The 24,886-nt window shown below is 38.4% G+C and overlaps 1 protein-coding gene across 8 annotated transcripts in view; it reads right to left on the reverse strand.

The window, feature by feature from the left end:
* ELMO1 (engulfment and cell motility 1) overlaps positions 1–24,886 on the reverse strand; it is a 302,881-nt gene that overhangs the window by 191,506 nt on the left and 86,489 nt on the right. For all 8 annotated transcript variants that reach the window (XM_085573345.1, XM_085573347.1, XM_021553298.4 and 5 more), the window contains 3 exons: positions 24,178–24,347; positions 13,324–13,359; positions 5,142–5,241 (listed from right to left, as the gene is read on the reverse strand). In XM_085573345.1, coding sequence (XP_085429471.1) covers positions 5,142–5,241; positions 13,324–13,359; positions 24,178–24,347 — 306 coding nt within the window. The remainder of the gene's footprint in view (positions 1–5,141; positions 5,242–13,323; positions 13,360–24,177; positions 24,348–24,886) is intronic.

The raw sequence follows: 24,886 nt of genomic DNA on the forward strand, positions 1-24,886 counted from the left end.
GCATAGAAAACAGGAGGAGAGAGGCAACTCAATTAGCCTTTTTCTGTTTTGGACTCTCGGTATCTTCTCCCAGTAAGTCCTGAGCCAAATAATATTTACAAAAGTATACAAAGCACAATGTGCTTTTTAGAGCAACAATCTGCATGTCAGAAGCACTGTGCTACCCCACCTCTGTTAATGGTAACCCAGATGTGTTTTGATGCACTGCAACCAGAGCTGCCAGATCTCCCCACAGGGCCCACGACAGGGGCAGTGTATGCACACAGCAACTCTGCACTGCTCACACATTAAACCAAGTGCCCCCTGGATGCCTCCATTTTCAGACATCCATGGATTGCTTGTGCAGCAGGAAAACCATGTGTCCAGACTTTGTCCCAGATTGCCAGATTTTTGTCACCTCTTTCGAAGCCTGAAATTTATGAATTATTCTTGGTGCAGCAGCTCCTTCAGGTGGACATTAATGTTTCACTGGGATATAATATTTTCATAGCAGGAACCTGCAGAAGTGTAGCACTATAGGTAACTGGAACCTCCATCTAGGAAAGGCTGCCTCAGCCTCATTTATTCTCCTGACCTTGGACCATAACATCTTTTAATCATAAACACAAACACAAGGTATAAAGCTGTCTTGTGTGTTTAAAAAGACATATCACACTGAACATAGATGCAAAACATATGCTGGGTAACTTGCATGTCAAGCTGTGTGTATTCATAACCACCTTGCTGAAGCATGACGTCTGGCCAGAAATAATAGGCTTGTCTACCTTGAAAAGTAAGTCATGCAAGTTCCAGGGAGAATAAAACTGTTAAAAAAATTCTATTCCCACACTTGAAGTTCTGGTGGGAAAAAAGAGGTCCTACTTTAGAAGAGACAGGAATCAACAGGAGTTCAAATTTGTGTTATTTGCTGTTTCTGTTTATGAAGCACCACACAGAGAGAGGGCTTTTAACATCCAAAAATAATCCTGCATTCATTTATCAAACTTTCTGATTATTAAAATAATGCAAGTTCAGCAAAATACTACATCTTTTCCAGAAAGAAGCAACCTGATCGCTTTGCACTGCCATGTGAAAACCTGTCACATGGGTGTTCCTCATTAAGAATAAAATTATTTCTTCAGTAAAATACCTGTAATAACCTTAAAATCTGCATAATCCTCTTGGGACATAAAAGAGTCTGGGTGCTTAACTTCCTATCAATTTCAAGGGAAATTAGGAATCAGACCATGAATTTACACATTCATGCTCTTTTGAAATAGGAGTTAAACATGTAAACTGAGAACAGATGAAAAACCTATAGCAAACTAAACTACATCATCTGAGTTCTCCTCCTGGTTCAGCATCACTTAAGGCACAAGGGAGAATTCAAAAGTTAAACAAAAAGTTGTTATATACTATTACTATTTATTATTATAACTATTTAAAAGCTGCACCAGGAAAAGAACACATAGGGAAAAAAACAGTGAAAGAAACAGATCTGATTTTCATTATGCACATTCATTAGTTATTTGCCTGCAGTATCCTGTTGTCAGAAATGTACAGAAAAATCTGCCCAAGTTGTGGTCTCTGTTAAAATTTAATGCATAGTAAAATTTTAAAGGGTGCATATAATTTTAAAGTAAGGAACTAGAGCTGCACTTGACTACAGAAAAAGGAACTAGAGCTGCACTTGACTACCGACAGTTGTGGCACACAGAAAATACTTCTCTGGCTGCCACCCTGTTTTCTACACAATATATTTTAGAAGTAAACAATTTGTCACCATTAAGGCTCTGCATCATACACTTATGAAACAGCAATTACATAAGTAATTTTTAAAGATTTTTTTTAAATATCTCAAACAATGCTACAAACTTTATTAATCCTCTTGTAGAAACTAAAGATGGAAGTATCAAATTTGTGTAGAGCATTTTTGTCATGGTTTAGAAATGGTATTTCCCAGTTTTGTGCTCACATTTAACACCCCAAACAATGCGTCACTCACTCCCCTGTGGCAGGCCTGAGGACAACTGGAGGCACTAAAGTTAAACATCATGGGTTGAGATAAGAACAATCTACTGGAAACAGCAATGAAGCAAGAAAAAGAACAGTAATAGCAATGCTATCAATAACAGAGGGCATGAGACAGATGAACGATTTACACGCAAATGCTTACAGCGTGGAAACTGGGAATATCTGAATCCCTGCCATGCTATCCCCACCCAGAAGGAACCCTTTCCCTGTCCCCAGACAATGATGTGAGGTGGTATAGAACAACATCTGAGTCCTAGCCATGCCCACTCCTGTATACTGCAAAAATTAACTCTGTCCTGGCCAGACCAGGACAATTTTGATGACCAAACATCATGACTTTTTTTTCTAAGAACTAGGAGTCCAAATCATTTAGGCAACTAGGAAATCTGGAAATGAACTATATATCATCATACGCAAGAAAAAGGTCTTGAGGGAACTTTGCGTATCATAAGGAAGTTTTTCCAATGATGCTATTTTCTCTTAAAATAATGATAAAGTTCTCCTTGAAAGCATCAGTCTTACTTGCTGCAGTTGGAATAGCAGTCTTTAGGTACACCCAAAGGTGGGAGAGCACCTGCATCCAATACCAAGCACTTAATCATTAGAAGGAGTCAGGGGCTCCCCTTGAGGTCTCCTTCAGCTTCCACATTTTTAAGTTAAAGAACTACTCCAGAAAAAATTCAGACTAATTCAGCCCCATTCAAGTTTAGCTTTCATTTAACATGAAAGCTTCAAAAGGCAGAAGCATCTGACTGCAAGATGCCCCACAGCAGAAACTTATCAGCTCCCTTATCCATCCTGTCAGTCACTTGAGCAGACCCATCAAGGACCTCAAGTGGCCTGTCAAAAGCCAGCATCGGAGAAGTGAGGATGAAGCTGCAGATTGGTGCCACAGAGATGAGACATGGTCCAAAGGTGTTCTGCTAGGTTTGTCCCATGCCCACACTGCACCACAGAGGGCTCTGCCTTTCTGGCATGCAGGTCAGAACACACCTAAGCCTCTTTCCTCATTCTCTGTCCTCTGTTTCTCTTCCAACTCTCTGTGATCTAATGAGAAGTTTGAACAGAGAGAAATGAGAGAGATGAGAAACCTTGCCCCAGGAAGAGAAGAAAACCTCTGCTTCCCAGAGATGGATGAAGAGAACTTTTGCTTTCATGCTAGAACAGCTCATCCTTAAAATAGCACCCCATAAGTTAATATGGCCCAGGAAAGCAGCTGTGGGAAAGCTGTAAAACATGGGAGGGACACTCACACTGTGAACAGATTTCCCTTTCCCAGGTGGCTGATTCACGGTGACACTGAACCCACAAGAGAACTGTTTCTTGTGGAGAAATCTCCATAGCATAGCAAGAGAGACTCCTCTCCCTAAGAAAACTGAAAAAAGACTATTCTAGAGGTGCTAAACTGACTGAAAGCGCCAGGTTTTGTCTCTTTACGTTGTTAGAGGGAAAGAAAACAGGGTGTGAAGGGATAAGTATTCTGAAGGTTTCATTCTGATTCTTATTCTTCTTTCTTTCAGTTATGTTAATAAAGTTTTCTTTATACTCTTTAAAGTTTTGATCCTGCTTTGCTCTTCTCCTAATTCTTATCTCACAGCAGAAAATGAATAAATATCTCTAGTAGGTGCACTGGCATTTGGCCAGCATTAGACCCACCACACTCTCCTATCATTCTCCTTGATCCCTTTCTTACTCAACAGTTTCATTTCCAGTTTTACCTACCAGTTTTGGTTTATATAGGTACTTTGTGAAAATGCTTTTGTTTGTCTTTTGGTTGTTTTGTTTTTGTTTTTTTTTTTAATTGGGTCATTATCCAGGGAAACCTGTAGAAGAGCCTGACAGAAGAGATGAGCCATTAACAAGGGGAACACAACAATTTCTTCTATTGTTACAATAAAATTCACAGGGCAAAAGTTGGAAAAAGACATTTGTTTTCAGCCAATAACAAAGTAAATGCTCTAAAATAACTTTAGCAAGTTTCTTCACATGCTCCACAGTAAGCTCCCCTAGAAAGTAAGGCATTCTGGACTTTGTGTCTCCTTCAGTCAGTTAAAATCAGTTGAAGAATTTCCTTTGCCATTAAAAAGTAACAACAATTGTCATCACAACCTACCTGGACTGTGAGATTGGAAAAAAATTTAAAAACCAGACCAAAACTCAGATCAGCTAAACTATTTTTTTATTATGACCAAAACTGAGGTTTGGTCTGGTTTTTAATTTTTTTTTACTTTGACGGTAGCAATTTTCTAATGAAATTTGAAGTCCTTGCTCTGACACACTCTGCTAAAATGGTTTTTCTGCCACAGATTATAGCCATTTAACTACTGCTTCTGATATTATTTTACTGAAGTAACTGTTACCTTTTGAACCTGTAAAAAATATACTTTAAATTTCAGTCAGGTTTGAAAATTCTTTGTAAAAAAATAATTATGTAGTATTGGGGTTTTTCTTCTCCAGTAAATGAGAACTGTTGAATCAGTAACGAATTTTTTTTCTGAAGTCTTGTAAATCTCTGTACCTAAAGAGTACTATTATGTTTCTGCTGCTTTTGTGCATCTCTGACATGTAAGTAAAGAAGGATATGTTGCAAATCATGAACAGATCTGTTTCAAAAACCACATACCTCAACTGGAAGATGCAGAAGGGCAAAGTTCAGCTTGATTAACTCAGATATCATCCTAATTTCAAATTGTAAACTAACTCATTTCTCTTATTCCAATACCCCAGAGGAAACACTTCAGTACTGGGTTTTTTTCCTAGAAATATGCCATTGCTCATTTTAGATTACATTACATCAACATATTAATATTTTGCTTTAACTGTATTTTATCTGCACAGGGAGGTCACAATGTAATTGAATAAGCAATTTCTCATGTAACAAGCCTAATACTGTGTTGATCCCAATTTACTCCAATTGATTTCCACAGAAGTTGAACCAGATTCTGCAGTACAAATGTTTATAGTTTGAGACAGCACTCTAATCCCATTTTGATGTACCCTTTTTGAGCAATGACCTAAATAATGTACCTGGGAAAAAAACGAAGGAGGGAAAAGAAACAAACCCAAATCACAACTCACCTCAAATATTTAAACTGGTATAGAACAGATAGCATTGATTACAAATTTACCTTTTTAATGAATGCCACAGAGAATGTATCCCACGATACAATCCCATGATCCATCAGCTCAACAAATGCAGTCAGTGTAAAGGACAACATATCTCCAAAGCTGCAAGAGACAGGAGTCATGACAACATTTACCAGTAATGCAGCAGGGCAAGGACCAAGGGAATAAAGCAGCAGGAAGCTTTCAGAAAGGCAGGAAAATGAAGCCAATTATGGACTAAGAGGTAGCAGAAGAGCAAGAGAGGCTGTGCTATAGGTAGTCTCCAAAACAATTTAGCATGGATAACAGGAACAGTCTACTGGAGGAAAGCAGTTGTAAGAGAAGTAATCCCCAGTAGAACACTGCATGCAATGCTCAAAAGAAATCAGTCAGTCCAGATTAAACTTCTCTCATAAATTTAGATCTAGCTCTAACAGAGGAAAGAAGTTCACTTTTTTTCTTAGCACTTATGAAATTCTCCTAACTGAAGGCCACATAAAGGTGTCATGTTTTGGTACCTCTGCATCAAGCAAATTGGTGGGAAGTTAGAGGATTTTTTATTCCTTCTCTTACAATAAAGTAAATATATTTTAAAAATGCACCAGAAAAGACTATATATCTTGAGCAGCAACTTTCTAATAGTTAATGCCTTGATTTCTTTCTTTAAACCTGGAGATGCATCTCTTTCACTTTATCTATGAGTAACCAAATTGCAAAGTGTGCAGTTCAAATTATTTAGGTTTTGCAGGCCACTACCCTGCATTTTACACCTGTAAATTTGAAAGTCACCACATCTTTGTATGAACTCAAGTAAATTCAAAATAAGTTTAAACTCATCAGGGATAATATGACTAGATGCACAGGAATTCTTCATGTTAAACCACAACTTTTAAAGACTGGTTTAATTTCTATACACAGTCAGCAGCCACAAGGATTTCAGTGAAACCCTTCCATGAAGGAACTACTGAGTACAAACAGCAGTGCAGAGATCCTGAAAGGGTGTTACCTTTCAGGGCATGTCAAAATGCCTGAACATACTCTGCCAGTGAGCCATTAAAAAGCAAAATTTGTATACAGTCAAACAGCATGAATAGTCCCAGTGATTTTAATATAGCTTATACCTAATAAAAATATAGAATTAAAAAAAATCCTCTGTCAGACTGGACCTGGAAAATTTAGGATGCTGAAAATCTGAGTCCAATAGTACAGCCATAGTTAATCAATGTAATTAATTGGTGTTCCTTGATCTGTGGTTTATCCTACTGCTCTGCATGAACCCAACAAAAAAAAGTAAACATCCACTCAATGGAAGACATTTACAGCAGTACAGAGGAATAAGGCAGACAAATCAGCTTCAATACAGCAACTCCACTAGCTGGATTTGGTTCAATCTGCCATTTAGGGATACCTGATGGCAAGATACAGTCTTTAATGGCCGCTTCATTTAAGAAAGGACATTTTGCCAGACCTCCTGAGATTCACTACACCAAAAATACCCTTGCCATTCCTGACATTTTGTGAGCAAAACCCAAAAAACACCAGAACACCTTTCCCTTCAGTAAACAGAGGTATGCACAGTGTCTCTGATTACTTATGACAAAATTAAAAACCTACACCAAAGAGAAAACAAGAAAAATAATGTCTCTAAAAATTCACTGTAATTTCACAGGGAATACTTTCTTCAGCAAAGAAATAGTCTAGAAGTTCTGGGTTTTGCTTTGGAGAGCAGAGAATGCTCTTTTGCCTTTTTTTTCTTGTTATAATTGGTTTGTTTGTTTGGACTTTCTTTAATACTGCAAATCATTTAAGAGCTACATTAGATTTAAAATGTCATCATTAGCATCCCAAATATCCAAGGATTTCATACTAAGATTACAATAAGACTCTGAAGGAAATTTAATCAGCTCTGGTCCTGTCACATTCCCCAGTTAATTCCTTTTGCATAATATAGTTATTTATGAACCCACAAATTAAACAGCAACCCAAGGAAAGGCTTTCTTCTAAAAGCTTGCACCAAATCCTAATACATCTTCATGACAGAATACTTCTACAAATACAAGGAATATTAATATTATTATTATTATTATTATTAATTAAAATTAATTAAGTTTCAAATTTTTTTAATTAAAAATGTAGGCCATATAAGTTGAAAAGTAGACAAAAATCTCTCCCAGTATTAAATTAAGCACATAATCTGGCAGAGATAAATTTTCTCATCTGTTTTTTTTTAAATTTAGTCCGTTAACCTGTATTTAATATATCAATGCTTTTCAATAAACAAATTGTACATGAAAACTAATCCCCATCAACAAGCGGAAGGTTTAGAGGGCTTACTTAAACTGCATTAAACTTGTGCATGGATATTCATCTTCAGAACTGCAGTGGCTGGAATGTAAGGGGATCAAACCTAGATTCACCAGTCTCATTAAGTCTTCTCATCAAAACTATTGATCAATCCTATCAGATTAATACTGATTAATCCATGCTCCTCCACAGCTCTGGGGAACAAACTGGGCTAATGGAGCTGACAATTCTGGTTTGAATGTATAAACCTAGTTTAAGTAGATCTGACAGTGATACAATCATTTGGGATGCAGAAGGTGAAAGCACTTTTCAATTTAAAATGTTCAGACATCTCATCAGATGTCACTCCAGCAACTCTGCTTCAAATAATTAATGACTGAAGAAGTGCAACACTGGGACTAATCAAGCAGCAAGAAATACTTCAGCTCGTTATTATGCAGCACTACACATACACACTACGTCCCTCTAAAATATATGGCTATACACATGCACCTGCCCACGCACGTATACACCAAGTGCCATTGCAAAAGTCAAAAGCCAGGCTTAAGGGATAAGCATTAGGAGTTTGCACAGCTAAAGATGAAAGCAATCTGCAGGGTAACTAGGGCAAGATAAGAATTAAAGCATCTGCAGGGGGGAGGGGAAGGGTGTTGATTCATTGTTAAGTGCTTAAACACAAGCAGATAGGTAGAAATAGACTTTCAAGTAATTAGTTTCAAAACACACACACAGACACACTCACACTATTAAAAGTGGCAGACAGAGGCTAGAAATTGCAAGGTAATCAGAGCTGGTTTATAAAATTAGCAATCTTTTAAAAAAATGGTAGGAGCTATTTAACTCAAGGCCTCTGTAAGGGTTTTGATCATACAAAAAGTCCAAAAAATAATGGGGCCTTTTTCTCCATAAAATTTTTTTAGAATAATCCATGGCACAAGGCACAACGGTTCTGTAACTATCAAACTCTTGCTGCTCTTGCTAAATTACTTAAAAGTTTGCGGACAATTCCTAATGAAGGGGCTTTTTAATGCAGCGAGAGGGGAAAAATTATCAGAAAGATGCACTGTGTAATTGCAATTTCATATCTCGTTAATACTGACATCTTAATAGCCTTTGCTCTCAGGCAAGCTACTTCTACAAGCTCTCCTGAATGCTGCTCTGGCTCTGGTCTTGGATGCCTTGCATTGGGACAACTGATGATATTTCACTATTCTTTGCTAGCTCTCCTCTTCTAAGCCCCATTGTGAGAGCTGGACATGAAGCATCTCCTCTCCCACAGCAGGTCCTGGCAAAAGCCTGATAGGCAGCAGAAAGATGAGGTCTGAATTGCCATCAGCTGTCCTAGCATGAGCCATTCCAGAGGATTGCCATGCTCTCATACAGCCTGTGGGTCCGCAACCTCTCTGACAAACCTGCCCGAAGATTAAGACAACAGCTGCTTTCTTCAACTCTAGGCTTTAGAGAAATGCCAGATCAAACCTGTTCATTTAAATTCCTAAGAATTCTCTGTATTCTTACCTTAGGAAACTGTGAAGGAAAAAAAACCAAACCCAAACCATTCCACACATTTTGATATTAGCTTTTCTTTCCCGAAAATAAAAATGACAGGAATGTGCCTATGATCCTGATTACCACACCTGTCTCTCACATGCCTTACTAGTATCATTTCTACAGGCTTAACCATCTTTTTATCCTATGTGCTTGTTTTGAAAGATGCCTACAGCAACTTGGATTACTTTTCAAAACAAATTAATGGCAGTTTAGCACCCAAATCCCCTAGATGTTTTTTAAAAAGAAATTTTAAAAATCTCAATCCATGTTTCAAACACATAACAAAATGAACATTTTATCACTGTTATGGAGGGAAAAATACTTGGCTGTTCAAATTATTATGTAAATCAAGATAATTAGTCAGGCTCAACTGTCATCAGGTAACAAAAAAAAGGAATACAAGCTTTTACCAAGCTAGATGGAGTATCTTGTGCTGTACATGAAAAATACCTTTGTGTAGTGGAATCTGGAAATTAATTGTTACCTGTCTTGCAATGAGTGTATAGCCACCAGCCCACTGGGACTAGAAGCCAAAGAACATGCACCTTTCATGGGCGAAACAGAACCGAAGCTGAGCTCTAATTTTCCAAGGGAAAGCAGTAAAAATCAATTTAATTGGGCAGGAGGTAATAGGAGAGTAGCAGCCTACTGCTAAATGCAGGAGTGGTTAACTAAGTCCCTTATCTGGGCTCACAGCCTAATACTGGGCAGCTGAAAGGCCTGACATCACTGAGGTCAACATCAAAGGGTGTGAACAGCTTTTTAAATTGGAGCAGTCAAGGATAAATGACCATGAATAAATTTAAACATGGGAACAGAATATATCTAATCATCAGAAGACAAGAGCTCTGGAAAAGCCATAGGGGCCAGAATCTGAAATGAAGACTGATGATGTAGCAGGATGCTTTGCCAGCACAGTGTGAACTTTATATTGCTATGGCTCTTCTTCACTGCTTCTAGACTGCCCTGTTTCTTCAAGCAACTTTTCCAAGGGTAAAACTAAGCCACTGTCAAATCAAAGCAGGAGCAAATCACACCTACTTGGTACTTAGTACAGATGAAAATGATGGAACAATCTGTGTAGTAGCTGCCCCTATTTTTCTAGATGATTACAGAAAATGCACTTAACTGCTACACAGCAATTGACACAGATTTTTTCTTTTTCATTGTGCTAGCCAAGCACTACTGAAATATTTCTTTGTGGTACAGTTTCACTGCATCATTAAAAGGGGTAGCCTTACTGATTTCAAATCCCTTGCATTCCAAGAACAAGAAATAGCTTTGTAACCTTAGTATCAGGGTTCCACTATGTTTGAAAACTAGTTTTCATTAAAGAAAAACAAGGTGTGAATTTTAAACATAACTGTAAATATTATTGAACAAATCCAAGTGTATATAGCCTTACTATGGAGTATGACTAAATCCACATATAGGTACATTAAGCATATGAAACTAGCCCAGAGGAACTATTACAAACTCAAGATGTGATTAGAATTACCTTTTTTTCTTATTCCCCATTCTTTAAATTCCTGGTTTTGTTCATATCATGGCAACTTCCTCAAATGGACTACTTTTCCTAAAAGTCAGGCAAAACACCACTCTTCAATCAGTTTGGTTTGACTACAATTTAGCACTTCAATGCAGAAGTCAATTAATAATTTCACTGGATTTTTAAACATTTATTATGTCATCCTGTACATCCAAAGTAGCTTGTTTTTTTAAATTAGCATTTGGTTCCTTTAGGTGTCTTTAGCCAAGATGACAGGAAGTGGATGCTGAGAAGTGTTATAGTTTAGTTCATGATATCAAGATCTGTAGGGTATTTTATCATTCTAATTTCACTAGATCTTTTCCCATTAATACATGGGGGAAAAATAGTCAAGATATTGGATAACTACACTCATAGAACACTAGTGTAAATACTTTATCTTCAAAACATATGGGCAAACCAGCTTCCAGAACTATTGGTTTCACATACTCAATAATGACTCTGGTATCTTTTTCAGTACAAGTCCCAAATTCAATAAATTTTGTTACTTAATTGTATTATCTCACGTACTACTGCTGGAAATTAAAATATCAATCTTGAGAAAATCAAAATATTAATATCTGAGTACCTCCATGTAAACTTAAGTTTCTACTGACAGGGTTTAATTTCCAAAGCTAGGATAAACTTTAGTCACAGACATGTTCTTTACTACTGTATTCACTGATGTGATGTATCTACATTGACCACTAAGGATCCTCTTAATAAGTATCTTAATAAGGATCAAGTGGGTCAAACCTTGTTCTCATGAGTCAACAAAGCTAAACTGTGTAAAAAAAACTTCAGGTCATTAGTCGGATCAGGTCCAAAAACCAGTGTGCAAAAGCAACAGTATTTCAGTACTGTCCTGAGGACAAACTTAATTCATAGAAGCTTACTGTGTAATAGAATTTGGAAACAGAGAGGCGCTGAAAGACTTTAACTATTCTTCCACAAAGAACTATTTTCACACCAGTGAGGAAATGCCATCTAAAAGGACAGGAGACACTTTGTCTCACCAGGGATGATCAGAGAATCACAGAATTTTTAGGGTTGGAAGGGATTTCTAAAGATCATCTGGTCCAACCTGCCAAGGCAGGGTCACCTGGAGCAGGTTACTCAGGAACACATCCAGGTGGGGTTGGAATGTCTCCAGAGAGGGAGGCTCCATGAACTCCCTGGGTAGCCTGATCCAGTGCTCTGCTGCCCTCAATGTAAACTTTTTCCTCATGCTGAGGTGAAATTTCTTGTGTTTTAGTTTACAGCCACTGCTTCTTGTCCTGTTGCTGGAAACCATGGGAAAGAGTCTGGCATCATCCTCTTGGCACCTCCCTTTGAGTTATTTATCTGCATGAGTGAGATCCTGTCTCAATCATCTCCACACTAAACAGGCTCAGCTCCTCTTGAGATGCCCCAAACCCCTAATTATCTCCATGGCTTTCCAGTGGACCTGTCCCAGGAACTCCATGCCTTTCTGGTACTGAGGGGCCAGAACTGGACACCGCACTGCAGATGTGGCTTCACTAGAGCACAGCAGAAGTGGAGGATCACCTCCCTCAACCTGCTGGCATCAGTCTTCTCAGGATATCATTGGCCCTCCTGGCCCCAAGGGCACTGCCAGCTCATGGTCAAGTTGTCACCCTCCAGGACTCCCAGATCCTTCTCTCCAGAGCTTCTCTCTACTTAGTCAGTCCCCAACATGTACTGGTGCTTGGGGTATTTCTCCCCAGATGCAGGACCACATACTTCACTTATTTGAACCTCATTAGATTTCTCTCTACACAGTTGTCCAGCCTTTCATAGGCTTGCTGAATGGCAGCAGAGCCTTCAGGTCATGCTGCCAAGTGGATGCTGCCAAGAATTCCATAAGCTTCATGTCATTTTAACAATTTTCCTCACAATCTAAACTTTTCTGTTATGAAACAAGTTACTTTGTATTAGGTTAAGAAAGTGAACTTAGCAGAATGATTTAATTTTCCTGCCAAATTTATTCTTACAGTATAATTTATTTATTAGGCAATGATTTAAAAATAAATGTTTTGGAGCTTGGTTTACAGCAGATTTGTGAAAGTATGATTTAGCACAGGTTTGGATGGGGAGCTGCATTTCCTGCATGACAAATCACTTCAAGCTCTCAGAATTACAGACATATGCTTAATTGATTATTTTTTTGCTTCCTTGGGTTTTAGCCGTATTTGATATGTCAAATTTGCAAGCCAGTCAAGATATTAGAACATCTATTGGGATCCGAATTTATCAAACAAAGCCTATGCTTAACTCTGAGCAAACAGAAGTATTCTGTTCCAAGTCATCGGGGAAATAGGCAGGGAAATTCTGATAAGAGGCCATTTACTATTTTACATTTTTCCTTTATACAGCTATCTGCAACAACTAGATTACCTGGACCAGCAAATAAAAGGAATTAAAACTAGGACAATGTCCTTACTTTTCATCTCACTAACACAGACCATTACAATTGCCAACTATCAACCACATAAGCCAATGAAATTCAAGAGAGGAATTGGGAAACGTGGGGAAATCATTTTTTTGCTGAAATTAGAAAAGAAAACAAAAGCTTTACTTCAGAAATATTAAGAGCCCCTGCTGAAGTTACAGAAATGAAGCACTCATTCCATAGGCAAAGCAAAAAAAGGCTTAATCAGAAAATTTTAACAGGCATCAAAGAGCAGAAAACAGAGAAGTTTGAAGACTTGCTGATGCATATGCACAGTTGTATTTACATACAAAGATTAGCAGAAGGGCTTGAACTCAGTCATGCAAAAGAAGAGGTAGTATGCAAGGTGATCATCTAATCATGTTCTTACCAGGGCTTCATTATCTTCTGCAATTTCTGATATCGTCTGCAAAATTAAAACTTGCAGGTGAGGAAAAACACTCTAAAACATCTGTACTCTATTTACCACATACAACCCCCCCGTACTTGAGCCATAAAATTCATAGACATGCATACAATAAGAGGCAGTAAATTGGTAACAATTTGCTGTGAACAGAAACAGTTCGGTAACTGGTAATGAACACTCCAATTTCAAATGTTTGTTCAGAACACTTGTGTTAACTTCTGTTAGGAAAAAAAAACATAATCTAGACATGCTAATTTAGTAAAACAGTTGTGTAAAAAGCCTTTGATACAAAACAATAAAGGTTTATACATTAAGCATCTTCTGTCCCGTTTCAATGACATGCAACCCATTGCCTGGAGAACTCTTTTATTTACTTGCAGTCTCCACCACTAATACTGATGTCAGAGTCATCAGCATTGTTGAAAGTTGTGTAGCTAGGATGGTAAATGGCACCAAAGATAAACACTACTTTAAACATATAAAAAATAACACCACTTAAACATATTAAAAAAAAAAAAAAAAAAAAAACAGAGCCAGAAATAAATAAAAAAACCCCAATTCATCTCTTACTTAACCATTTATTGTGCCTCCTAAATCAATTCCATAGTTTTATTTCAGAGGTTTGACTGCAGTTCCATACTGGGCAGATGAGTGTAAAAAGGACAAAAAAGAGGTCCTTCTTTCCTTTCTGCACCTTCTCCCCACGTCTTCCCCTTTGTACTTTCCCTCACAGCAAGCTGCACAGCAGTGTCATTCAGTCATGCAGCTCAGAAGAGCTCTAGGACTACAGGCTCTCCAATCACTGATTCAATTCTCTAATTCTCTCCCAGAAGGTAGCTATAGTTTTGGGGCTTTTTTCCCTTTTGGTAAAGCAGTAATTCCTCACACCTTTTCAAGAGGAACCAGCCTCAAGGAGGGTAGTTTTTGGGCTGGCTTGTGTGAATATCAGTGGAGAAAATACAGAGATCATCACAGGAACAGTGGTTTGAAGTCCTTCTCTGCCAGCTGTGAGCTCTAATACTCATGCCTGAAGATAGTGCTGGCACAGTTTACCGCGTATCCAAATTCAGACCGGGCTACAGCCTAAGTCAAATCAGATAAGTGACAAGATTTTCTCCTTGGATTTCACGCCCCTGCTTCCTTTATGCAACAACATATATCTGTGTAGCCAGTAATAATGAATCAACAAAAAACATCCTGATGATCAGACAGCCTTAACAAGTTGGGGAAAATACCCTCAACATGCTTTTATGAGCAGTAAAATTCAAAACAGTTTCCATAGTAGGAGACTCAAGCTTCAGCGGAATGTCACTCCTGTGCTTCTGCAAACTAAGTGCTTCCATGCTGTGGCAGATTCTGCTAAACCACCAAGACCAATTCCCACAACAAATGGGTTTTGTCATCTCCCAAATGTGCATGGGTCCTTGCAACTTTCTGCAGCATGTTAGACAAACGTCATAGTGTTCTTCCCAGGCAAGTTTATAAAATAGCTGCTTTCTTCCAGGTGCTGACTTTGGCTAAGCAGCAAAAAAACTTGAAATTAGGTCTGTGCTTTTCTGATAGAGAAACAAGTATGATGTTTGCAAACTGGTAGCACTTCAAAGCACAGACTGTTTTGCCAGAGATTTCTCACAACAAGCTCTAATCAGGACATTTTGTCCATGACTGAGAAAGGGATTACAGAGTAAACATCTGAGTCCTAAAACAAAACATTTAGACAGCAACTCTCAGCATTTACAGAACTTTTGTCCATCCTGAGTTAATTAGCAATCAGTTAACCTGAAATCAAAAAGTATACAAAGAAAATATAAATTTAGAATAATGTGAAGAAATAATTGAATTATATAAGACACTTCTGGTGAAGCAATACAAAGACAAAATTTTGACTTCAGAGGAAAGATAGCCATTGTAGTAAATCAAACAATTTCCACTGACTTCTCTTGCTTTGGTGTGACTAGGGCAGCAATCAATCTAGGACATCAAACGTTGCAGCAACACATGATTATAAATTGACTTTTACCACTGAAGATGTGGATGAAGGCTGTTCTCTAAAGCAACACATGCTATTTTCATCTATCATCAAACCAAATCATAATAGAGAAGAAACTGGCATGAGCAGGAGGTCCTTTCATATTTACTAACAGACCAAGGAAAAGTCAACAAGGAGGAGCCAAGCGGATTCTTCCAGCAAGTCAGCCTGGAAAGAAACTAAGTATAGTCTGCTATCTCCATCAGCTTTCCCCTTTCTATATATACTTTTTTTTTTTTCTCCAGAGGGCTGACTCTGTGGTAGCAACCAAACAGCTCTGTAGAGCCCTCCTTGGTGAGTTACCAAGGTAGGGTTAAAAATGCTGAAAGCCTTACTCATCTAGACACTGTAATTAGCTCAATACTTATATATTTTTTTTTTCCCCTAAAGAAAGCAACCCTCAATAGCACTTGCAGAGATGGGAACAAAACCTTGCCCAAAAAGCAAATGTCATAAGAGCAAATTAAATAGTAATTGTAAAAGACTGAGATTCTATAGCAGTGAAAGACAAAACCAGCGATTTTTACACAGGCAGGAATCTCAAAATAGATGCCAATCTAATGCAAAATAACATGAATGACAAGTTACCAGGTTAGACATTTTTCTACCATAATATGTTTCCTGTCTGGTCTCAAAGGAACTTTGTGATACACTTCCAAATAAATCCCAAGGAGCAGCAGTGAGTTCTCTTTGGACTTTCTCAAGCACACAGACTTACTACTTGCTCAAATACTGCAGGTTACACCTTGAGCAGCTTCTACCAGAGACCAGCTTAGTAGGGACCTGACTAAATCAACGCCTATCTGTTCATGTACCAAAACTGCTGTACAAAGACTAAAGATACCCCAAACCTAAACCCCAGCTGGAGTAACACACAGTGCACAAGAAGGTCTTTTCTGAACTGGGGAAAAAACTAAAACATCCTATTAAGGGAGACACTGTAGGTAGATACCAAGACCTTAAGCAGTCACACCACTTCAGCACAACAATTGTTTCTGAGCCTGCACTGTTTGAACATGAGCAGCATTGTGTAAGAGAACCACTGAGGATAAAAGCTTTTCATGCAGTATGACCCTAGACAGGCCACTGTTACCAAAGGTGGAAGATGTTCACAGAAACTTCCTCCTCTATAAAAACACTGATGGGATGATGGATGAATGACCTGCCAACCACATTAAAGCACCATTTGGCTATTGTTTTTCAAGCAAACACAAGGATAACACACATTCTAGATAACAGGCAGTGTTTAGGAATATGATAAGAAAAATTCAAGAGGACAAATTTCTGGCTTCTGTTTGTAACAGGTGTGGCTATCATAAGCATATGAAATCTGGGGAACACTTTAACTTGGAACAAGCTACAAAATTACTATTACTATTAAATTACACAGCAGCTCTCAGACTCCTCACAGCCACCACAACATCCCACAGCTATACACGGTCCAAAAGACAAAAACATCCTGGAAAGTTGCAGAAGTGGAGATTTTAAGCTCTTCCCCTTATTTTTCTTGGTTTTTCAAATACTACAGTTTTGCCTGGAGTTAAATTAAAACTTCATTTTGCCCACCTTCATACTCTGGAGAATATTTGGAAATATAAATCCACTGCTGGAATGACTCTTTTTATAACATTTTACAAAAGTGGTTGCCAAAGAAGACCCAGTAAAACTGTCTCCTCTCCTCATCCCTCTTCCTGTCAACAGGGTGTCGATATCACCATTTAAATGGGGTCATTTAAATGCTAGTATTCCCAAACACAGGCAAAGTCAAAAAAAAAAAAATCAAGCCTGGAAAAATAGCATTTAGGATGGAGGGACCAGCAACTATCCCTCCCTTCCCTCCAAAATGTGATCTTTGACAGTTCCACCTTCAGATGACCTTGAGATTGGCTCAGTTGGTTAAAGCACAGGGTTAATAACACAGAGACTGTGGGTTCAATCCCTGTAGGGGCCATTCACTCAAGAGTTGGACTGGATGATCCTTCTGGGTCCCTTCCAAGTGAGACGATTTTGTGATTTTTATCTAAAGCCCACAGTGTGTGCTTTGCATATGTAAAAGATGCAAGAAAAATTGTACTTGTGTGTGCTGAGAGGGAGGGTGTAATCCAAGCCTGAAGACTGATGGGGAAACAAACCCAAAATAGAACAAGCAGGAGAAAAGTAAACCAACAAAAAAAGCCACTCCAGAAAAAAATCCTACACCTCCTTCTTTCTTTATGGAAACTGCACGGAAAGATGGAGCTGCAGCCCTTTCTCATTCTCCTGCCATTACCATCTCCACAGTGGTATAGTAGGATTACCTGATTTTATATACTCCTTTGGATTTCTGCCTCACAGACAATAGTCACCCTCTCCCAACATTACAGAAGCACTAAGAAATTAAGATTACGTAAAACCCCTGTTGGACAAGAATTGATTTTGGCAGCAATGTCAGATTAAGTAATCTATGCTGCCAGGTGAAGCTTCACAGGAATAGTTAAGCCTGTTTAATACCCTGTGCTGTCAAAAATACAAATTAATTTCCTCTCTCCATTGGCTGAGTTCTGACAGTTTAGCAAATTGAATTGCATCACTGAGGAGTAAAATAAGCACTGGAGCTGATCAAGAGAGGGAGCAGGTACAACACAGCCAGTAGCCAGGAAGGGTGGTAAAGGACTACTCTATATAGCGGCAAAAATCCACTAGCTTAATATTTTTCCTATCTTCTGAAAATTCATTTTCCATTTATCTACCGAGTTAGGCTTTCACAACTGTTTTCTGGGGCAATATCGTGAGTTCAATCAGGGAACTAAACTGGGTTAAGAAATATTGTATTAAAAGTAGCCTCTAATGTCACTTTTCATAACCTACACCAGTTTCCCAGTCCAGCTTTATAGAAACAGTACTGGTATAACTCTCCAGATGAAGCAGGACAGGAACAAGTTACTGTGAGCAAGGGCAGTCTAAACGTTTTGACAGCACTGCTGAAATACTCATCAGACTGGGATGGAAAAAATCACCAGCAGGTATTTGAGCAACTGTCCCAAAAAGTGTGCTAAAGTCGGAACAACTCCAAACCCATCTGTCTTCAGTTTTCCACTGGGCTGGTATACAGTATTATCTCTGTAAGACAAGCCAAGAGCTAGAATTTCACTGAACAATGCAATTTGTCCTTAAACCATGCACAATTGATCTCTCAGAGACTTCCAGCTGTACAGTAGCCAACTTTGGAACTATCTGTGTTCAATAGAAGGCTCCTCTTTGTCAAGACACAAAGCCCATACAAATACACATTTATTTAGAAGCTTAAATGAACTTGATCTAACTGCATTTATTATTTCAAATAAGAAGATGGCAAAATTTAACAATTAAAGTTAAAAGTAAGGTGTTTTTTTCTCCAATCTGCTATCCGCTCCTTTGTCTTAGCAGCATCAACTAGCATGTTCCTGTGCCATGGCAGTATGACAATAAAGCTGCTCAGCACAGCCTCATCAATGAAGCAGATGTCTGGAGAACAATCTTCTCAACAGCAGCATAAACAATTCTGGTCTGGTTACTGTCAAGACAGCTAGGCTTAGCATAGTGTCTTTTTTTTTCTTTTTAAGAAACTGTCTGTTATTTCAGCCAAATGGCTGAAAAAGTCATAGAGATCAGGATAATGCCAATTTAAAAAAAGGTAAAAATTCTGCATAGGCCTTTCTCCTTTCTCTCCCATGAGACCACCCTTACTATTATTACTAGTAATAACAAAAATAAATATAGATTCCTTTATAAACTATTTGGCATTTAAGTATTTACAGTGTGTGAATTAACGTTTTCCTTTTCTTGCTTTATAAGGCATTATGAGGAATTTTTTTCCTTCTAAGGAAGGCTGAGAGTCTGTTCCAGTCACATAGCTATTCTGATACATCAAGTAAAAAATCCTACAACTTTAACAGTCTTCTGCCACATCAGAAAGATTATCTGTGCAGACATGGTTTTCTGAAACACAAGTTCTAGGCTTGACTACAGAATACAACTCTGAATGAGAGAACTATGTTATCACAGTTGATGTAGCAAGAAGACATGACTCCTTCTTCCACCTTGGTTCCTGAAAATATTTTTTATCAGTCATTAGGACACCTAGGACTCAGCAGCATTGCTCAATTTCTGCTCCATTTTAGGGCATTGCATTCTGAGGGGGAGTGGAAGCAGCACATCCTTACACTTCCCCTTTAGACAGTCTGTACACCTAAGCAGATGGACTGCACAGTCAGCTCCTCTTAAGTAGGCATGGACTGGCTTCTGAACAAAAAGTTTAGCATTAGGAGTGCTGTAGAAATCACTTTCTGAAAAACCTCAAAGAAGAATAGCTGCCTGCACACTCCACTCTTTGGTGATACAAACACACAGTCTGAGAAATGATTGGACATCATGGATAATTACAGATTGGAATCAGCATTTTCTTGCTCATCATGACTTGTCTTGCAGTCTTTTCTATAATTTATAGGTCACCCAAACCATAAAAAACAAACATAAAACTATCTTTTTTTTTCCTTTTTCAGTTAATAAGATTCGTAGCAATGCTGTGAAAGTAAGAATGTGCCTGAAGGAAAAACAAGCCATCTCAATCAACAAGATCAAGATACATGTAGACAGCTTCTGAGACGTTGCATTTCTGCTGATATAAAGATATTCATATTGACAAGATGCACTCTCAGTTTCACTAGGGCCCATGCACCCTACCACCAACCCCTACAGCTTTGTGCTTGCACACACCATGCCCACAGTTCTCTTATTCTCTAACACATTCTAATCTTCTTCAGTATTCAGGAATATAGCATATGGAAAACTAACTAGGAAACACTGTTATTTCTTGCCAACTTTTTACACTACCACTTTTCATCACCTGGGAAATGAAAGAGAAGCAACTAGAAATCTAGGGATTTCCATTCTCTTACTCTGGTCACTGTACTTTAATAGTCATCAGCTTCATTGAATTAATTACTAGGTAGCACAATAAATAAAGCTGAATATAAATAAAACATAGGCCTCTTCCTCAGTGAAAGTTACATAAAAAGACGGGAGCCTTGTTTTCCAGAGACTACCCAGTAAAACTTAATTACACACTCAAATTATAACTTAAGAGCTGCCTCTAACATGAAATTTGTGTGCAAAGAAAACCTCAGAGAAACTTTGCACTGAGCACGATGGCACTTCTAATGAGCACTGCCTGGCCCCTCAGGGAAAATAGAGAATAAAGCTTGAATTAACAAAATTCATCGATTTCTAGCACAGCTGCAGCACACGGTGAACAGAGGCGCCACTCAGCCTGGGCTTACAGATGTAGGGCTGTTCCCAGCTGCACCGACCCACGGGCAGCTGGCACAGCACACAGAGAGGATCCCTGCAGAACACCAGCAGCCACCCCACAGGGTATGTCCCATTCCTGCTCTCCCAGAGCCTCAGTGCCAGTCCCCAGGGTGCAATACAAGTGCAGAGACAGCCAACACCCCCACACTATTTCACAGCACATCTGCTCTCAGGTGGTGGCTCAGTGAGACACCTAGGGTCTACTGCCACAAAAAAGGGCCTTTTCTGCATCCACTCATGACCAGCTCCTCTCTTGCTTCTTCGAGTCCCTAACTGAGCAGAAAACTAACGTAAGAGAGTTAGATTTCTAACAGAATTGTGTACTTTGCAAAAAGTTAACAGGCTGGATAGGCTTTGTGAAACACACAGACACTGGAACCAACTCCTGGAACCAGCTCCTGGAAAAAAAGCAGGACTGGGCTGAAGAACAGGGGTTAACACAAGAAATAGGAGAAGAAGGCAGGGAGCTGGACCATCTGTCAGCAGCACCAAGACATTAGGTTTGTCTCAGCTGTAGGGGTGACTCACAGCCCCATTCAAACAAGGCTGGCTCTACAGGAGTAGCATCAAGGTGGCTAAGATAACTCCACAGTGAAGATATACCTTAAATGCATCTTTATAAAATACATTGTCTTCTAACACTGGGCCATGAAAGAAGTTTCTGCCCCACCCCGAAATTTCTGGCTCCTCATTCTTCCTCCAATACCTGGCCCCTGCTTACAATTACAATTACACTATAATGTAATTACACTATATTAATATGATATATATTAATCAATATAATTACAATTACACTATAATGCTAGTGTAATTGTTTTTATAGATTCACCTACGGACATTGAGAGAGCAGTGTCGGTTCACCTATGGAAACAGAGAAAAGCTTTATGTTCTGAAGCATTTTGGTGACCTTGTCAGCCTCACAGCCCACAAGACCACATTGGTGAGGGTGCTGAGCCCAGGTTGGGAGCAATGGCAAGGAGACCTTCAATTTGATTTATCTGTTCAGCGAGTATCTTGTGTGGGACCTCTTTTAAACAGTAGTGCAGAGAGTCCAAGCTAAAACAAGAACAGATCATAAGAGGACAACTGACTGATTCCAGCTGCCTTTCTTTGACAACTTAGGGCACTGAATGAAAAAAAAAGTTTATTTTCTTTCTTTTGAGGAAGTAGTTTGTCTGTTTGCTCAGCGTGTTGACACAGCAGTGAGTGACAGACCCTGATGTGAGGGAACAGATTCAATACCTTGAAGTGAGATGAGACAGGAAAGCAGAAGCACCATGGCAGGTTTAGGCTGTTCTGCCTCTGTATGTTTGCTCCTTTCATCAAATCCCAAGTTCTGTTAAATATGCACTCATCAGCCAGTGATGCACAGTATAAAAGCAGAAGGGAATGTACAGCATAGCACAGATGTTCTGTTTTACGACTCCCTTTGCAAAATCAGACTTGGAAAATCCTGACCTGCTCACACCCTCAGGAGCTGCAGAATGTCTAGGCTGCTGAACATGAAAGACTGCAGTGAGTACTAAGAGCTCATCAACACGTGAAGCTGCTGGAAACTCTTACAGTCTGAGTCTTTGTCCAATGGCCAAACTCAAGAGTATTTCTCCCCACAGACAGAAATACTGATAAATACATTAGACAGGTAGATCAATCAGTGCATGTTTGATGATACATTACATCAGCTAAAAAGGAAAAAAATTTACATCCCTCAAAATTCAGACACTTAAAAAATAAAATAAAATAATAAAAAAGAAAAAGGCAGTAAACTCTGCTCATATGTCCAGTTTACAAGCCTGCTGTGTGGTTTGAAAACTTATACCTTCGGTCAGGACTTATTACAGGGTATAATTTGCAGTTCTTTCAACAGCAGTGTTGCCTTCAGTAGTTTCCCTCCCAAACAGTTATTTTTAATCCAGACCAGCTTGGGTCATCCCACAGCTACACATATATCTGAAGGGTGGAGGGCACTTGCTTTACTCTCAGTGCAGCCAAAAGAAAAGATTATTAAAAATGTGAATGTTCCTTATCTGTTTCAACTGAAAATTAAATGCTTTCATTTGAATACTTTCTGCAGTGGAGTAAATTAAACCATTAAACATGAATAATGTCAAAACAAAACAAACCACAAGGGTAGTGACTGTTAATTTTCCTGTGTTCTGATCTTCACAGTTATATGTGAGCCTGTCCATTTAGAATACCTTTCATTAGTACAATAACTGCATGCATATGTTTATATCAACTTAAACTTGTCTTTCCTTTTAAACTTAAGTTGGTCCATAAACAACAAATACCACATGAATAAAAGATAAGTTGAAAAATTTGGTAACTAGAAGTATTTATTTTTAAAGTGGCATAATGTGATGTGTGCCACAGATCACATCACTGTAAAAAATAAAGACTATAGCCCCAAAATGCTGAAGATTAAACCACAAACTTTTAGAAATTTAGTATATAGCTGTAGTTAGAAAATAAGGATTTGGAGTTCCAAAAGCCATTAACCACACAGTTGTTTTTACACTACCCAATATATGGACTACTGGATTCTGGAAAGTACTTAATTTTTCTGTGGAAAATACACAATATATCCTGTACAAGAGCCTCAGAGACCAGTTGTGTTCCACTTCAAAGACCACTTACTACTTTTGCTCTACTTCCTAATGCTATTTAGCTCCTTGAAGCCAAGGGAACAAGCACATTTGTGAGGAGACATGATCTGATTTCAGTTTTCTTTCTCTCAGTAAATGGTGTTGCGTACTGTTGACTTATTCCTGTGTAGTAGAGCTTGACACTGAGTGCAAACCTCTTACTTGAAATCCAATACTTACTGTTAAAGCATCATTTAACAGTACAACAGTCCAGTTGACACTTTTCTGCTGCACACTACACATTAAGCCAATGGACACTTACTCAGGACTTTGGTCCTGAATTTCACCAATGATCAAATTTGAGAAGGCATTCTGGTAAAGAATGAGTGTATTTTCAGAGGTCAGCTTTCATTTTTATGTCAAAAAAACCCAACTGGTATTAGAAAAATCCCATTCAAAATCAAAACAATAAAAAATGGACATAAAGAATTTTTTACATTTGGGTTTTACTACACACGTTCTCAGTAACATGAAATTTAAAACACAGTTTTTAAATTATATCACTTAAATAGCAGCCTTTAAATATACTTTCAATAGTTTATCGAATAGAGAAGAAACTAGGATCCCGGTCTCCCCAAACTTTGTGGTATAGGCAACACTTGTGACTTCCTACTTTGCTCATTCCCAGTCCTGCCCAGCCCATTGCTAGGGGAAATTTAAAAAAAAAAAAAAAAAAAAAAAAAGAGTATCTCATTGATAATTAACATACTACCCTAGAAGTCTAGACTTCTTGAGATATTTAATTTCTCAACTCAGAAAGAGAGCATGAAATCACCACACACGGAAGGAATGCCAGAGTTTAAGCAGAATACTCACTCTGTGCCACTTTCAACCATTTGCGTTAGGAGGGAAATGCCATCCAGGTTTATAAATTCTTGGGCAAATGTAACATCTCGTGAGTAGTTGGCTAAGTCTTTCAGTGCTTCTAACTTTGCATCCATACTAGAAGACTGGATCCTCTCATGGAGCTGCTGTGCATTTTGAGCCTATGAGAAAAACAAAACACACAAAACAAAACAGCTTTCGTTACAATGAAAATCATGAGTAAGATGTCAGTGTAAGCAGGAACAATGGCCATGTTTAATATTAATGATATTTAACTTCCACGCTTAGAAAATATTAAGTAGCTCAAATACAAATTAATTTTGCTAAATTATATTACTCATGTATTACTCCATTATTACATATAACTATTTAATCATTTGGACTCTTGCAGAATCATTAGCTAAGCAATGGATAGATGTCCCATTGTCTCAGGCAAAATGTGAGCATTACAAATAACAGCCTTTGGCTTGAAGAACTTATGTGTCACATCAATAAAGAAGAAATAAAAATAAAACAAACTGTATCAGACAATCTCAGTAAAATAATAGTGGCACTTTTTTTCCTGTCAATGCTTACTGAGGTTACACACTTTTCATCACCTTTAGCAGCAAAGACTACATATTGTCCTAACAATGCTACATCAAGAGAGACCAACTTCAGACCTTCTGCTCCTTCCTCCCTCTTTTCTTTTGTTCATAGT

Source organism: Lonchura striata, chromosome 2 (assembly GCF_050655825.1).
Source record: "Lonchura striata isolate lonStrDom1 chromosome 2, ASM5065582v1, whole genome shotgun sequence".
In the NCBI taxonomy this organism is placed as follows: domain Eukaryota; kingdom Metazoa; phylum Chordata; class Aves; order Passeriformes; family Estrildidae; genus Lonchura; species Lonchura striata.